The 16,163-nt window shown below is 40.6% G+C and overlaps 1 protein-coding gene across 1 annotated transcript; it reads right to left on the reverse strand.

Moving 5' to 3' along the window:
* Positions 1-4,412: 4,412 nt before the first annotated feature.
* Positions 4,413-15,991, reverse strand: bnip3lb (BCL2 interacting protein 3 like b). The gene is made up of 6 exons (XM_079657794.1): positions 15,685-15,991; positions 11,084-11,315; positions 8,074-8,152; positions 7,691-7,794; positions 7,292-7,441; positions 4,413-6,476 (listed from the first exon to the last, which is right to left on the reverse strand). Exons 1-6 carry the CDS (start codon positions 15,740-15,742, stop codon positions 6,428-6,430), a joined length of 672 nt encoding a protein of 223 aa, XP_079513920.1. The 5' UTR covers positions 15,743-15,991; the 3' UTR covers positions 4,413-6,427.
* Between the last annotated feature and the right edge of the window lie 172 nt (positions 15,992-16,163).

Genomic DNA, 16,163 nt, shown 5'->3' on the forward strand with positions numbered 1-16,163 from the left:
CACTCACACCACACGTATGCCTCTTTCTTAATGAATGTATTGAAGATAAAATATGGAGAAAGTCCTGTGTTTCTTTGACCCAACTATCCACCATGACCTCCTCCATACACAGTGTTTAATGGACTTTGATCCGAACTGTGTTTGTGATCCAGAAAAACAAAGTATTCTGAGATTTTCTTTTTAAATGACTCGTTTAAAAATTAGTGTCATTGTTTTTGAACACAATTTTCAGGAGACTGAGTCGGGGTAATTCAATCGATTCTTTGTTTGTTATTCAGGCGGTCAGTCAATGTATCGCTTTAGTTCAAACTGAAATACCTCGACAACTGCATCATGGTCCTGGATTGCTAGCAGGATTCATTGTCCCAAGAGGATGAACCCTGCTAACTATGGTGCCACCATCATTATGACCAAATCCCAATGCCATTCCCATAGAAGACACTGAACGTCTCTATACACTAAAGCTGCTTGTTGGTGTGAAGCAGCTACGTCACTGTGTCGGCAGTGACTAACAACAAGGCAGCAACATGAGACGAAGAATAAGAAGCCCATATTAATATTAAATCGTCCTTTGCTACAGATGTTTGACTGCAAAGGGGATTAAAGGAGTGATTTGAGTGGCACTTAACCCACATTTGTTCCTTGTACATACAAAAGGAAGTGCAAGGAGGAAAGACAAACAGGAAACCCGCCTGCCAACAGGAAGACGCTCCGCATGCCTCTGACTTTATAAATAAATATGACTAGAAATGACTCTTTCTATATTTGATGGCTCCGTGTGTTTGCAATTTGACTTTATAATCCACCTTATCCATAACTCATGAACACAGCAGTGTTTTACAGTCATTACAGCTGTCTGTGTTTGCAGATTCCTCAGAAGATGATCTCGTGAGTAATCTGAATTATTTCTGATTTTTAATGATTCACGTGGCACCGAGAGCTGCTGCAGTGCTGAGAGGAGGAGAGTCTTCCTCACCAGAGGGATGGAGATGGGGCTGGCCACCACCCTGTAACCCATGGTAACGTCATCAGCTGCAGTGGGAGGAGCCGAGTGTCTCGCTGTGCGTGGATTGGCTGGGAACAGGTGTTCTGAGGTTCCATATAGGGAAGGCGGAGGAGGACTGGAGGAGGGCGCATGGCATTACTCTCATTATTTCTCTCTTATGTGAACTTCTGAAATCTATTGTATTTAGTAGGCTTACTGACACTTCCATTTGGCACACGAAAGCAGTCACATCAACTTCAATATCTATTCATTTAGCATGAAGTAGGGTCCAATCATTTTGTAATTTCATCCATTAAAAATGTCTGATATATTTGACTAAATACTCTGCCATCATAAATATCTTATTTATTATCATCTTTGTTTTTTAGCTTCATGCATTTGTTTTTTATTAAACATTTGTTCTAGTTTCCTTAAACAATTTTGCACTTAGAATTATATTTAATCAAAAACTCAGAGAAAAGTTTGACATTTTAAAAAATATGACATTTTCTAGTTACACGAGTATGGAGTATGAAACAAATGTATACTATAAAATGTATTTAAAGATAACTAACACATACAAAAACAAATACAAACTTCACAATGTGTTTCATGTTTATGTTGTTATTTTGTATTTCTCCATGGTTTGGTTTTTCCCCCACATTACTTTTAATATTCTATTAGTGTATTTGTTCCTTTATTTTATACTTACAAATGTTTTGATTCTATTAAAACTTTTTTACAGATCAGTATGTATCCTAGCTGAATCCAGCAACCGGCTTAGCATACAGACTGGACACTATTCAACTGTCCAAATGTAAAACCTCAGTTCCTTCTTTTAAATTAAATAAATAAATAAAGTTAAACCGTGCACCCGAGCACGTGCACTCCGCTCTGCATCAGCCAAACAGCTCGCTGCACCCGCACTGCGAGGGGGACCCAAGTTCCCATCAGCAAAAACTCGTGGGTTTGCTATCCTGGCTCCTAAATGGTGGAATGAGCTCCCCATTGACATCAGGACAGCAGAAAGCTTACACATCTTCTGGGGGAGACTGAAAACTCATCTCTTTAGACTCCACTTCGAGCGATTGAATTACTAACAAAGCACTTATATACTAATAAAGGGCTGGCTTATCTAAAGCCAGTTGAGTAGCACTTGAAATGTTTGGCTCTATGAAACCTGATGTACTTATATGATTCTGTTTTTATTCAAGGTTGTATCTTCCTGGTCGAATGCACTTATTGTAAGTTGCTTTGGATAAAAGCGTCAGCTAAATGCAATGTAATGTAAATTGCATCCTAGTCGTCATGTTCTGACTGCTGACTAGCTGCTTAACATCAATGTGTTTTTATTGCATCCTATTTTTCATGATGCTTTCCGCTCTCCTAAGCTTTTCATCCCGTTCAGCTGCTTCATGTTTTACTTTCTCCGGTTCTAATTTACATGTTGTGTCATTTATTGTTTATTTACTGGCTAATTTCGAGTCTGGCCAAAGGACAACAGTTCAAAAATGTGCCTTTTGGCTGACACTGGAACATGTACAGTGTCTCGTCGCTAGTTTCCTTTTCAACAAAAAATGGTGGTATCAATGTTCTCATCTGAAACATCACACACCATTCCTTGACTAACGTACAGGATGTGTGTGTGAGGAGGTTCTCTCTTAGATGTGGAGCACTAGAAGTATATTTCATTCAGAAAGGAAAGCACACACAATGCCTCATATCCATAAATCCACTTTGGACTTCAGCAAGACATTTTATAATGATTCATTAAGAGAGGGAGAGGTACACGTATGGAGGAGTGATGTTGAATATCCTTCAGTGCAAACAAATCCTAGTGGAACCGTTGAACGAGTTCGAAGTGAAGACCTGTGATGAAAGTAGAATTAAAGCTTTTCAAAGGTTCATTACCTGAGTACATGTGTGTCCCACGGCTGCACTTAAGCAGGCTTTCTGGAGGAAAGAAGAGGGTTCATTTTCTACCCTTTTGCAAGAAAGACAATCAAATATCTTCAAAGTTTAAGGCCAAGTCCTATCATACTAAAGGCCTAAATGCAAATCTACAGTTGTGACTAATTACGTCCACAATAGGCATGTTATAAGGGTCTGTGAAATACATTTAAGTTTGGTTTGTGATACTCTCAAAAAACACATAGACCTGTAATCTTTGCAGCCAAATAGAAGCAAATATGAGAGCAAAATAAAGTCCATTGTAATCGTTTATAAAGAACATATTTAAGGAAAGAAGAGAACAGTCAGCACTGCAGAGGGTCTGCCACTGGAGTGCAGTGCTTCCCCAGTAGAGAGAGAGAGAGAGAGAGAGAGACAGAGAGAGAGAGAGAGAGAGAGAGACAGAGCGAGAGAGACAGAGAGAGAGAGGCTGTGTGTGGTCCCATTGACCGGCTGCAAATAGTTAAAGGGATAGTTTCAATGTTTTTCTGCTGCACCCACTAGCTTCCTTTCTAGCACTCCTGTCTGTTTCTCCAAACTTACCGTGTACTCATCGTCGTCTACTACACTTATTGTATAAGTACCCTCATAAAACCCCACTGAAAAACATCCACTCTTTAAAGCCAGCGCTGACACGGTGACTTCCTGAAAGTTGATGAGTTTCTGGTTTCAAGCAGCTCAAACATCCAGGACGAAGTCAGAGGGCTGAGGGTTCTGCGAAGAACAACTCCACACTTGTGTTTGAAAGCAGAGACTTCACACGAACAGGTGTGTTACAGCAGGGCCAGTGAGGACACTTTGAATACAAGAGACGATAAACAAGTGCTGCTTTCATAAATTCATGTAGCATCTTCTAACCTGAGCTAAGTGTCAAACTGACCTCAAAGGAATTTAGGAAAAGTAAAGAAATTTCTTGTGAGATTAAAAAAAAAAAACAGTAAATTCAAGAGTTGATTTTACAATTTACACTTAAAATAATGCAGGACATCTTCACTTAAGCTCTAAATGTTAAAATGTGAAATGTTTCTGTCCACTTTAAGAACTTATGTGGCATTATTGATAAGATACGTTTGAGTTTTGTTGGATTCATGTTGAAGTTAATTGAATATTTCATATATTAACTTGCCTGCTGTTTAGAAAAACAATTTTTTGGACATTGATCACTTTGGGTTTTTGAAAAATACCCTTTTGAACATGAAAATTAGTATAATAAGGCCCCTTTAAGATTCAACTATTAATTTGTATTTAAAATGTCATTAAATCAAGAAATTTAAAGCAGGCTTTTGCTGAATTTAGTTTTTTTTTGCTTTCACATTTCATCTCAGCTACTGATTTACACACATGTTTAAAACCCTGAGTGTGTTACTCATCAGATTAAAGGTATTCAGAAATAGTAGGTTTTAATACAAATTGAAGTTTAAACAGCAACTCATTCAGGACTGTTAAAATGTTAAAAAAAGCACACTCAGCAAAATCCTTCATTCAGGTCATATTTAATGACAAAATGTTTGTTAATTATTCCAATGTGTTGGGAAAAAGAAAATCAAAGCAATGCATCATTACAATAATATCTACTGTTAGAGCGTCTCCTTCTGAGGGAAGTCTCTCTCCACACCTTTTCTGTTCCTGTTCACATTACGCCCTGCAGTCAACAACAGGGCTTCTGTTCCCACTCTCTGTGCGTTCACAATCTCTCGGAGAATCAGGGACAACATCTTAAAAACAAGACGAACCAAATAGGAAGGAAACATCCAGAAACACTGCTATCAGACACAGGCAGAGAGGTGTGTAGCGACAGTACCTGCGTGGCTGAAATGGGTTCAAAACCAAGTCAATTATTATTGAAAAACTAAAAGGTAAAGCTTACTGGGACCACCCACTGGGTCAGATAGTATTCGCAGTAAAAATAAGTGTTTTTTTTAAATAAATCTATATACCAAACGCAACCGTTCCTATGGTGACGTGCAAACTTATATATGTTTTTCTAGTCGTCTTTTTTTCTTGCTCTGTGAAATGTAACACTGAAATGCAGTAATCATAAATTAATATCTCTAAAAGGCAACAAAGCAGGTAGTTTAATTCTCACCTTTAAAACTCATTACGTCATCCTATAGGTCACAACCCTATACAACAAACGTAGAAGAAGAAGAAGAAGAAAAGAAGCAGGAAGAACCAGGGCGTCAAAAAGAGTTCCTGAAATACCAGATCTCTAGGAATTGACTTCTGGATGCCAAAAAACACCTTTGTACGTCATGCAGGAATAAAGTTCTCTGCATTTGATTGGATTAGATTATCTAAATGAAATGTGATTTGACCCAAGTCTGGCTGTAGGGTCTGATATCAAGTTTAAGTCCTTAAAGTAGTAGAGCCAGTCAGGTCAACACTAACCTCCCTTCAGTCCATTAGAAGTTTCTGAACCTCCTCAGCCAATCAAAAGCCTGGAATAAGTGTTAGAAAACAGGTCTGGCTACCACCGGAAAAACAGCAGCCTTACCTAAGCAATATCTTAGAAGTCAATTCATTCATATTTGACTTTTCTTCCGTTAAAAAATCCTTAAAATACTTGTCAAGAAAGCAAGCAGGGTTTGATTCTAAATCTAACGTTTTGGAGCTTTTTTTGGTACCAATTCCTTTTTGATTACTTCAAAATCCACCTAAATATGGACTAACAGGAAGTGGAGCAGCTCTACGATATGTTGCAGACAAACCAGGAATCTAACTGGAAGAAAAACTACCTGGCAACAGAACTCTGCCAGTGTCTGCGTGCACATCTACACCCTGTTCTCCGGTCATCGTCGCTTTGCAAACTGTTCGTTCAGCTGCAGGTCCTTTCTAGTTTCCATCAAAGAAAAACCAAAAGGTCACATAAATCTCTCTCGTCTAGACTTCCCCAGTGCAATTCCCGAGCGCTTGTGGTTCAGCTTGTCCACTATGGTAACTCCTTCCATCCTTACACCTTCTCATGAAACCACCTGTTGTAGAGTAAGTAAAAAAAAAAAATGAAACAAAAACGCGATAAAAATCTAAAGAAAATCAACAAAATGGCTACTTTCAAAAAGGCATTTTTTTTAGCTCGCCTTTTTGAGATTGAGCGTCGGGAGACTCATGGAGGTGGTAGCACAATCTGTGGTCACATGATCAATTCGGGGGGGGTTGAAGATGGGTTTGATGCTGCGACCCCCCCACCCCCCCCGTTATAAACCCAGTCGCGGGGGAAAAGGGAAAATTCTTTTTTGAACACAAATGAGTGAAAGATAAAAAGCATGGGAAAAGGGGGGGTTTCTGCAGATAGTAAGAGAACAAAAGGAAGGGGGACGGGGGGGGAAGGCAGATGCATTCCTCTTGAGAACACATCTCAGGGACGAGGGGGGGGGGGACGGGGGGGGAGCAGGTGGGACAGAGGTGAGAAGAGACGGGACGTTCTTCTCACAACAGCAACACTTTCTGAAATATCTCATGGCCGCGCCTCAGGCACTAAACTTCTGTCCCTCCTCAGAAGGAGCTGGTGGGGGGGGTGATCAGCTTCTTCCCGATGTAGACCCTGAGGAGGGGGGGGGGGGGGGAGAGCAGGTTAGAGTCCCAATTGACAAGTTTCCATCCATTTTAAGCACAAATGTTGAGTATATTTTCATAAAATGATTAATAGAAATTCAAATCAATATGCTGTTCTGTATGTTTTATGAGGCCACTGAGCGTGCCACTTCATTATTGCAAAAGCGGGCACAACAAGAGAGCATCCATTTTTTTTAAATAGGGTGGAAAACGTAAACAAAAAATATGACACTTGTGTTTGTTCATACAGATCTAACTTTTACATTTGACTTGTAATCATCAGGATAAAGATGAATGCTATTCCCATACAAGGAATTTGACTTGGTTTTTTATGCTTACAATAAAACACATCAGATATTTAACTTTATATATAACTTTGATTTGCTTTAAAAAGGTCCAGCATACTCCTTTCTAAATCACATGAGGTGCCTTTGTAATACTAGTTTGGTGTATGAAGGAGGATTATGACAGATATCCATTATCCTAAGCACCCTCATGAACAGTTCATAGAGAAGCACCACAGCTGATATGGAACAGAATAGATTGGCCAACAGAGACGTTGTGAGGATGACAGGTTAGTTGATGACTCTCATTCAGCGTCTCGTAGGAGGAGAGCCTGAAGGCATCACTGCTGGGACATTATCTGATTTAGGGTGATTATAACATGTGTCATCTGGAGCAGCTCACTGTGAGACAGCAGGTGCTCTGACACTTCACACACAGATAAACAGCTCCCCCTACTGGTGATTTATGCCACTGAATATGGGGGAAAAGGTGATGTGTGTGTGTGTGTGTGTGTCTCACCCCAGCCCCAGAGCGAGGATGTGTGATAGCAGCAGCGAGGGGATGAAGACTTTCAGGAAGTCTGCGGAGAACATTCCTCCTTTCTTCATGGCCCCCGTCTTCCTCATGCTGAGAGTTACGGAGCGCCGAGGGTGACGGAAATGAAACTCCCTGCAAACACCACAGTCGCTTTAGACACAGCGCTGAGGATTCTGGGAAAATGCTAAACTTTCAGTTAACAATCAACTCTTGACACGTCGTCAGCATCAGAGGTTTATTCACAGCCTCTGACAGCTGCTGTTTTATCTGTGCTTCGGACCGTATTAATCGCTGTAACGACTAACCGCCTCCTCTGGACAAACAGTCAGCTGTGTGTGTTCAGTTGCCATGGAAACATCACGTTGCAGAGTAGAGACTTACTTGGGGGGAATGTTTTCCGGTCGACTGGACCAATCAGCGACCCAGTCTGCGTCCTTCATCAGGATGTCCAGGTCCCTCTCCTTCTCCAGGGGGTCCTCTTCTGACTACAGAGACAGAGACAGAGACAGAGACAGAGACAGAGACACACACACACTTATTAAAATACAAATATGGCATGTTGTGTATATTTATGCATGTTTTAAGTCCAGTAATGGTGACAACACTGACAACACTGTAAAAAGGAAAGCAGGAATCCACTTTGGGCGCGGCAGCTATCTCCATGGAAACTTATGGCAGACAGCTTGTGCACCTCGGGGCCGGTGGTTGATGTTGCCATGACAACAGACTGATGGAAGAACCTGAGGAAGGGAAGGAGCTCTTACCAGGCTGTCTCTTCTGCCGCTCACGTCCACGTCAAAGATGATCTGTCCGTCATCCTGAGGACTGTGGGGCCGCGGGGGGCTGCGGAAAAACACAGATCAGAGAACTAGTTAAAGGTGAGCTCAGTACTCCTTGAGGTGGAAGTCAATCAGAACCAGAGGACTTCATGTATCCCGTGGGAATTGGGTCTGGTGACGGTTGGTCCACTTTAGAATGAAATATGAGAAATAAAAAAAATGTAAGAACACATACAAATATAAGATAAACTTAAAAAGTGATGTAGCTGCCCCTTTAAGGTTCAAGGTTAGTTTATTTTTATAGCACATTTTAAGACACAGAGGCAATTCAAAGTGCTTCACATAGGCATTCAACACATATTCAATCTTTAAGATTCTGTGTGAGAAGTCTTGACATCACAAGTCCCTGATTAGAACAGAGTGTGATGTGTTACACAGCATTAAGTCCTGCTGCTCCTGCACTCTCAGGTGATTGTGTTACATGGCAGGACATTTCCCTAATTCAATCTGTGTAATGTGACACCCTGTTGTGTTCAAATTGTGCCACGCTGATGTTTGTGTCGCAGCTTGTTCCAGATCAGCGTGTTGTTGACACAGCGTTCCCCTCTCAAACATCCTCAGGTGACTCACTGGCAGCTGCCTCTGATAAGCTCTTTTTATCGAAGGAAGATAACACACAGGCTCTGGGATGTGGCCGGAGGTCGAAGGGTCAGGATGTTTCTAACGTGCCTTCGAAAATGGGAGGCATGCTGCATTAAGGTTTTTAATTTGAGAAGTTGAATCAGCTCTTAGGCAGCTGTCAAAGCTGACTCGACGAAAGAGAAGCCCACTGATGATTGGATGATTTACAACTGGAATATTAATGAAAGTTAGGGGGTTTCAAAGCGACCAATAGTATATGTCTCCCGGTTTCAATTTCCCAGTAGTGGAGGCCCCCCTTTTTTGTACTTTAACTATATTTTATTGAATGTTATGCTACTTTACACTTCTACTCCATGACATTTTAGAAGCCAATGTTATGTTTTTACTCCTTTACACTTATTCCATAGCTTTAGTTACAGATTGAAATTATTAGCTAATAGAGAATACAAATATAAATCAACAACAAAAAGAAACGTTGACATAAAATGTTACGTTCAAATATCCTGGAGCACCATAATCTAGTAATTATATAAAATATATAATATATAAAATCTGAAATAGACCATTATGTTTAAGGACTGCTCCTAGCTTACTTTTGGTGGTTAAAAAAGGGTTTGAATGCAGGAATGATAATTGTAAGAAAGCATTTGTACAATTTTGTGTAAATATAAGTACAGTTTAATAAGTCTAAAATCAGAGTACTTCTTCCAACACAGCACTTTTCACAGTGACAGATGAAAAGGGGGGAAATGGTGAAAGCATCTGATCAACAAGTCCTATTTAAGTAGTTTTCCTTTAAGTATCCATTTAACTGCATCTCATTTTTCACAATAAAAGACCCGAACTGTTGTAAAAGGACCAGATTGGATCGATTTGAAAAGCCTTGGATTTTACTTTCCTTCACACACATAAACTCTGCTCTGTTTCCCGTTGAAAGAAGACACTGAAGTTCAAAGAAAAAAGGAACGTTTTTATATTGATTGCAGGGTAATAATCTCACAGCGTGGAAGTGATTTTATTTTGGCTTTAGGTTCAGATGTAACTGTTGAAGGAGTCATGAGGGACAGGAAGCATCTCCACCACGTGCCCCATATCTTCGGCCCCTATGAACACGGAGTCGTATAACCCCACAACTCATGACTTTCTTCAAATTCCTCAAGCATGAGCAAATTCCTGTGCTCTCATCCACATTCAATAACAAGAAGATAAGGAAGTAGTTAAGCCTGTTTTTCATGAGTATAGCCGTTAAAGAAAGAATATTATACTATATTGACTTTTAATTAACATAAGTACCTTTTTTCTACCATAGTTATGCAGTTTAGGGTTTTTTAAATGAATACATTTGTTTTATTATTGCAGGGTATATGCAGGAATCCTGAAGTCAAATGTAAAACCTTTTAAGACCTTTTTTAAGACCCTTTCCATACATTTTAAGACCACTTGGAGTTTAACTAAATTGATTTATCAACAGCACCTCTTTTCACCCTCTGTCTGAAAGCAGAGCCCAGTCTGCTTTGATTGGTCCACTGGCTGGCACAGCTCTGTTGTGATTGGTCCACTGGCTGGCCCGGCTCTGTTGTGATTGGTCAACCACTTGGAGATATAGCCTATCATTTACAATGTATTGGAGCCCTAGACAATAGAGGCGCGAGTGTTACATAGTGATGTCACTATGTTACGGGAGTAAACAAATGAGTCCAATGCAGTGTAACATCTGTATTGTTCCCCTCTAATGGCGCTTTTCCACTGCAGGGCCTCGCTCGGCTTAGTACGGTATGGCTAGGCCTCGTTAGGCCTTGGTAGGCCAGGCTCACTTTATGCTGCGTTTCCATTACAGTTTAGGAACTGGGGTAGTATCTATAGTAACGCAGTGTAGGCGTGTCTGTTTCATGGCGAATACAGTCGCTGGTTTATTTATGTCTGTTTAGGCCGTTGTTGTGAGTGTGGACGGTCGGAGCATATAGTGCGTTAGCTTAGCCGATCTCCATTCAGAAAACACGCTTTTTAAAAGGTTTGTCGCCTGCCGTCTGTCTGCAGACTTCTCAAAGCATTAATTCATGGTTTTTACTAACCGGTATCAGTATGTTGTTACTTCGGCATAATTTTGAAACGTGTATTACAATTAAATCACGGTCAAATATGTTCATTTTGTTGAAGTTGCCAGCGATTCTCTCACTAGTTTAGCATACTGAGCCCGGTTGTTGGCCCGGAAAGAACCTCGATTTTGGAGAGCCAGAAAACTGTGAAAAAGTAGCCGCTAGCCGGAACTACGCCGAGTGGAAACGCAACCAAAGACTGGCCGGGCACGGCACGCTTAAACCGCGCTGTAGTGGAAAATGCGCCATAACACTACCTGTCGCAGGAGGAGTTGCTGCGGCTGGACTCGTGCTGGGCGTCCAGCAGGATCTTCTCCATGTCTCCCTTGTGGATGGAGGACGAGGATGGGACGTGCTCCAGCCCCCCCACCATGGCCTCCTCTTCCTCCACCTCAGGGGGGGGCAGCAGGCTGGGAGCCGCGATGTCTGGGGACGAGGGCTGGGGGGCCCCCGCTGAGCCTCTGTTCATCTCCAACTCCACCCAGGACCCTGAGGAGAGACAACAGACACCGTTTTTATCCCACCTCTGTCCTTGCTGCGAATGTTTCATATTTTTCTTATTAATACAAAAATGTAAACACTAAATGAATTACATTCCTGGATTGTTTTTTCTTTTTTTGGAGAGAACCATTATTAAATAAAGTAAAACCTAAATGTGTACTTGCAAAGATCTTACAAAAGTACTGCTTCGTCTGAAAATGAAATGAAACTGCAAGACTTTGTGACTGTGCGTATAAAAATAAACATTAGTCACATGTCCGGATCCGAGTGTCAGGGTCAGCTCATAAGAAGGATCTAGCGTGAAGTCGTGTCAATAAACGAATACGCCAATTTCCTGCTCAGAGCATCAGATGCTCCTCGGGGCAGCATCTGATATGCCCCGAGGAGCCGGATATTTACTGACACTGGCCACGAATCACAAGAAAGCAAGTTGGAAGCATCGTTTAACTACGTCCTTTCTCACTGTGGTGCATCGTATCGTGTACGTCAGAAGATTTGACAAATAAATTCAAGCACGCAAGCAAGAAGGTTCTAAACATTGTTTTCAAACAATATATTTTGGACTTTGATTTTCATCCTTTTCCTTTAAATTCTTATGTTTACAACAATATTTGTATTTTATTGTATATTCTCGTGACAGATTCTTACTTTATGTTTGTTATGGAGATGATGGAGTACATTATATATACATTATAAATATATTAGATACGTCGGAGCTCTGTAAAAACAAAGCTGTCTGACTGCATTTTTTCTGGAGTAATTCTACAGTTTTTGACAAACAAACATTTTGTTTTCTGGCGTTACTTTTACATTTTACAGGGAAAATCTATATTTTGGTTTGAGGAAGCACATCAAAAGAAAGAGGGAGCAGCTTCCCTGTTTCCCGGTTTAGACACAACCCCGGTGCCAACAATCCTTAATGTGTATCTTCTCATTAATGTACCACTTGAATCTCTTCTTGAAACCCTCCCCGGGCTCTGTAATTCATTTATTCTTTACCTACATTGTGTCTCAATATAGCAGTGAGAGAACACATCGTTTTAGTCAGAACCATGAGATAAATGGATTTGCAAACATAATAAATGATATAATTGCACCGACTATGACATGTCACAATATCTATCAGCACTCAGAATCAAAATCTAAAACATAAGTGGAGGTGGAAGTGGAACATAAGTGGAAGTGGAACATAAGTGGAGTAGCAGTCAAATATTGGACATAACATTGTTTGCTTTTTAACAGCTTTTTTAAAGTAAGTCTCTTAAGCCAACGACAAATAGGGGGATCAGAAAGAGACCAAATATGTCAAAATGATTTCTTGGTCCTAAGCTGAGAACAAGGCAGACATCCTGATCCTGTCAGTGAGACGAGTTCAAGAGTAAATCTCTTTCTGTGTGACGGAGGTAACGGCCTGCTGTACTGTATGAGGAGTGTTGTAGACGTCGTGATATATGACGCCCGGCCTGCTGGTACGTGAGCTCCAGCCTGGAGGGGCCGGCACGTCAGAGGGGGGCTAACACACTTTGGAAACAGGGAGAAACGTTCCTAAGATTCCTTTTGTGCAGCTTTTAAAGACACTTTCTCCTCATTACATTTCATGTCATGTCACTTGTTAGATGCTTTTATCCAAAGCTAATTACATACTCAATACTGTGGGCAATCCCCACAGGAGCAATTTGGGGTGAAGTGTCTCAGGGACACAACGGCATGCTGACTGCAGTGGGGTTTGAACCTGTGACCCCCTGATCCCAACACCAACTGACAACCCACTACACCACACGCCTCCTATGTGCACACTTTTACTTTCCCTTTATATTTGTTAAATAATATATCTTTATTATTATTTTATATTTCACTTTAACTTCTTATGTTTATATATCCTAATAAAATGTCATCAGATCTTTTTTTACTCAATTTACTTTAATGTATTATGTTTATATAAATACTTGTACAAAAAATGTGTTGCACAATTTAGCTTTCGCATCTTATTTCTTTAAATATGATTTCTTTCTATTTTATTTGACTTTGAATTGCACATTTTTCATTTAATTTCTTATGTTTATATAAATATTGGACATGTTCCTTCCCTTATGTTTATTTAAATATGATGTGCTATTTTAGTTTAGCTATGTGATACTTTACTTCTTATGTTTATAGAAATATTCTCTTATTTATTTTTTTATTTAATTCTAAAATGAAGCAAGGAAACCCAATTTCCATGAGGATAAATAAGATATTCTGATTTCCTCACTCAAATGAAGATGAAGGCCTTCTTTAAACACCGTGTTAACAGGGGATTTCAGTGGACTCCATTTTTAAACATTTCAGGCATTAGGCCAGTTATACCCGCTACCCTAATGTGCAACCCTCCCCCCTGGAACTGACCCCGACTCAGCACTTACACATCACCGGACAGCAAGCCAAGCTGCCGGCGACAGCCCATTGTCCACGCTCCAGGGACTAAAACCACACGGCCATGAGCGAAAGCTGCAGAATATTCTGGTTACAGAGCAGCCGTCAGCTGTTGGCCGGGTTTAAAAGGGGGCAGACGGGGTGAGACCTCTTTGAGTTACTGATCCTGAGGCTCGGACAGGAGGGTGGAGGGTCAGAGGATGCCTGAAGATCCCAGGAATGAAATAAAAATGACTGTAGTGTGAGAGCTCCAGGAAACGCCAGAAATAACATAAGTCTCAGATAACACAGAGCACACTGCTGGCTCTGAATCTAATCACTGCAAGGTCTTATTGTCCCTAAACATGCTCTGTACAGTCTCATATCTGGTGCAACAATGCCACCAGAACAATTTCATAATATTGCAGACATGATATCAGATCGTTACTACAAGTATATCAATGCCAGAACAATTCACTATAATAATATTATTACAAAAATATTTAGACATTCATCTTCAACTTTGTTTATTGTCACTTTTTAGCAAAAATAAATCACACATAATATGAGTGAAGAATGTATGGTTAACATGCAATGGAGTATTTTCACAATACTATCATATGTCTATTATTAAGATATACATTTTTAAAATAACACATTATCCTCAGTACCAACATATTGCTGCACTCCTAAGTTATTATAAGTTATTCTGTCACAGTCAGATGTAGTATGTACGTCTTTTAATCAAACGTCAAAGTAAGTTAATCAATAATAGTGCTGGGTAAATGTTGTGATAGCAAAGGGATTATGGAGCCCTAGACCACAATAAATATGTCTGAACATTGTGTAATATTTGTAGGATTTGTCCAGTCCTTTTCCTTTAATTGGCATAAAGCGCAGACAAAGTATTTATAACTAAAGTTGAAGTCGTCTAAAAAGTCTGCAAACCAAAGTTGAACATAATAATTTTAAAAAACGTTGCATCTCGTCCAACAACAACTTTCCATCACTGGCTATCCAATCCTAAGAAAATAATAACGTGTGTGTCTCTTGAAATACATAAAGTGGCTGGAAAAGTTTGAGTCTTGCCCATTACAGTGTGGCTCTGAATCAAGCAGCCTCCATGTTCCCACAGTGCAGTGCTGTAACACTTTCCCTTCCTTTCCTCACGTCCAAAACGTCTGTCCTCTTGTCACTGTGGCCATAAATAGCATGCCAAGTCACGACCCCCCCATAGTGTGGTAAAACTTTAACCATGGCAGCTCTCAAAGCAACGTTAAGCCCCTGAGTCAGTGCGATAGGCTCATAAACATGCCTTTGTTTACGTCTCTAATGGCTTATGCAAGCCGAGTTCATGCATGTAGTTGATCCCAACAACTGTTCAGGTGAGACATTTCCACACACTTGTAAAAGATGAAATGAACGCATTTTTGTTAATGGAAATGTATGTAGAAATTGATTAAGAAATCCCTTATTAGTTTTTTCGAATAAAATGTCCAAACGAGTAACTTTCACGCAGATTTATGTTGCTTCTAACGATATTACGGACTGTATAGTACAGCCACCTCGTGTAAATGGTCTTGATGTATGTCCATCCCAGTTTTTGACTGTTCTGACCATCCATGGTTCTGACTTCTTCCATCTCGCATTGTTGACAAAGCTTAAACCCGCCTCCAGCCTTCCGAGTGAATCGCTGATTGGCTTAGCAACACATCAGTCAAGCGTGTCTCAACGCTATTGGTTCCCTCACTGTCAGTAAACACACTGAACATTGCGTTCCACGTCCACCCTTCAATGTACCCGAAGAAGAAAAAAGGATAAACGGGAAGAATAAACTATCTTTAACGATTAAAAACTTTCAACAAACGTATTATAAACACACAGTAGTTTATATTGACTCGTTATTTGTAGAGTAAACACACTGACAGGCGGTTACAGTCCAGTAATTTGGTAACATTTTGCTCACCGTTTAGCCCGGAGTCTCCGTTGTTGTCTGTAGAAGTAGCGTTAGCAGCGTCTGACATGGTGCCTAGCGAGCAGGGCGAGATTCATAAAAATGTTCAAGTCAGTGCTTCAACGTGCACTATCTTATCTGCACACACTCACACATGCAATAGTATATTTAAACCAAGAGGTCTATTCCGTTTTTTAGAGCGCAGCTAGCTAAGCTAACGCACCGCCGCTGTTTGTTTTGTCGCCCGTGCCCTGGACTGGAGGCAGTAGCAGCCGCGCGAGCCGCTCAGACCCTTCCCCGAGCTAGGTGATGACGTCACGCTGTCCCGCTTATAACAAAAGAGGCAGCGGGGAGTGGAATTACATAACGACGAGCAGGAAAAACACACCCGATACACGGCATGCATGAGCTATAAGTATCGATAACTAAGCAGAAGAATACATTTCAAACACGACATGTGGTGATAGATGTGTTCCGGTGCAGGTGGTGAG

Source organism: Notothenia rossii, assembly GCF_949606895.1.
Source record: "Notothenia rossii genome assembly, chromosome: 11".
Taxonomy (NCBI): Eukaryota; Metazoa; Chordata; class Actinopteri; order Perciformes; family Nototheniidae; genus Notothenia; species Notothenia rossii.

Bases quoted from the DNA above. Each gene is read 5' to 3' on its own strand.
- bnip3lb (XM_079657794.1), bottom strand. From the start codon at position 15,742: ATGTCAGACGCTGCTAACGCTACTTCTACAGACAACAACGGAGACTCC. The intron at 11,316-15,684 runs GTGAGCAAAATG...GTCTCTCCTCAG, and splicing joins CGGAGACTCCGGGCTAAACG to GGTCCTGGGTGGAGTTGGAG. The intron at 8,153-11,083 runs GTAGTGTTATGG...GTTTTTCCGCAG, and splicing joins AGCAACTCCTCCTGCGACAG to CCCCCCGCGGCCCCACAGTC.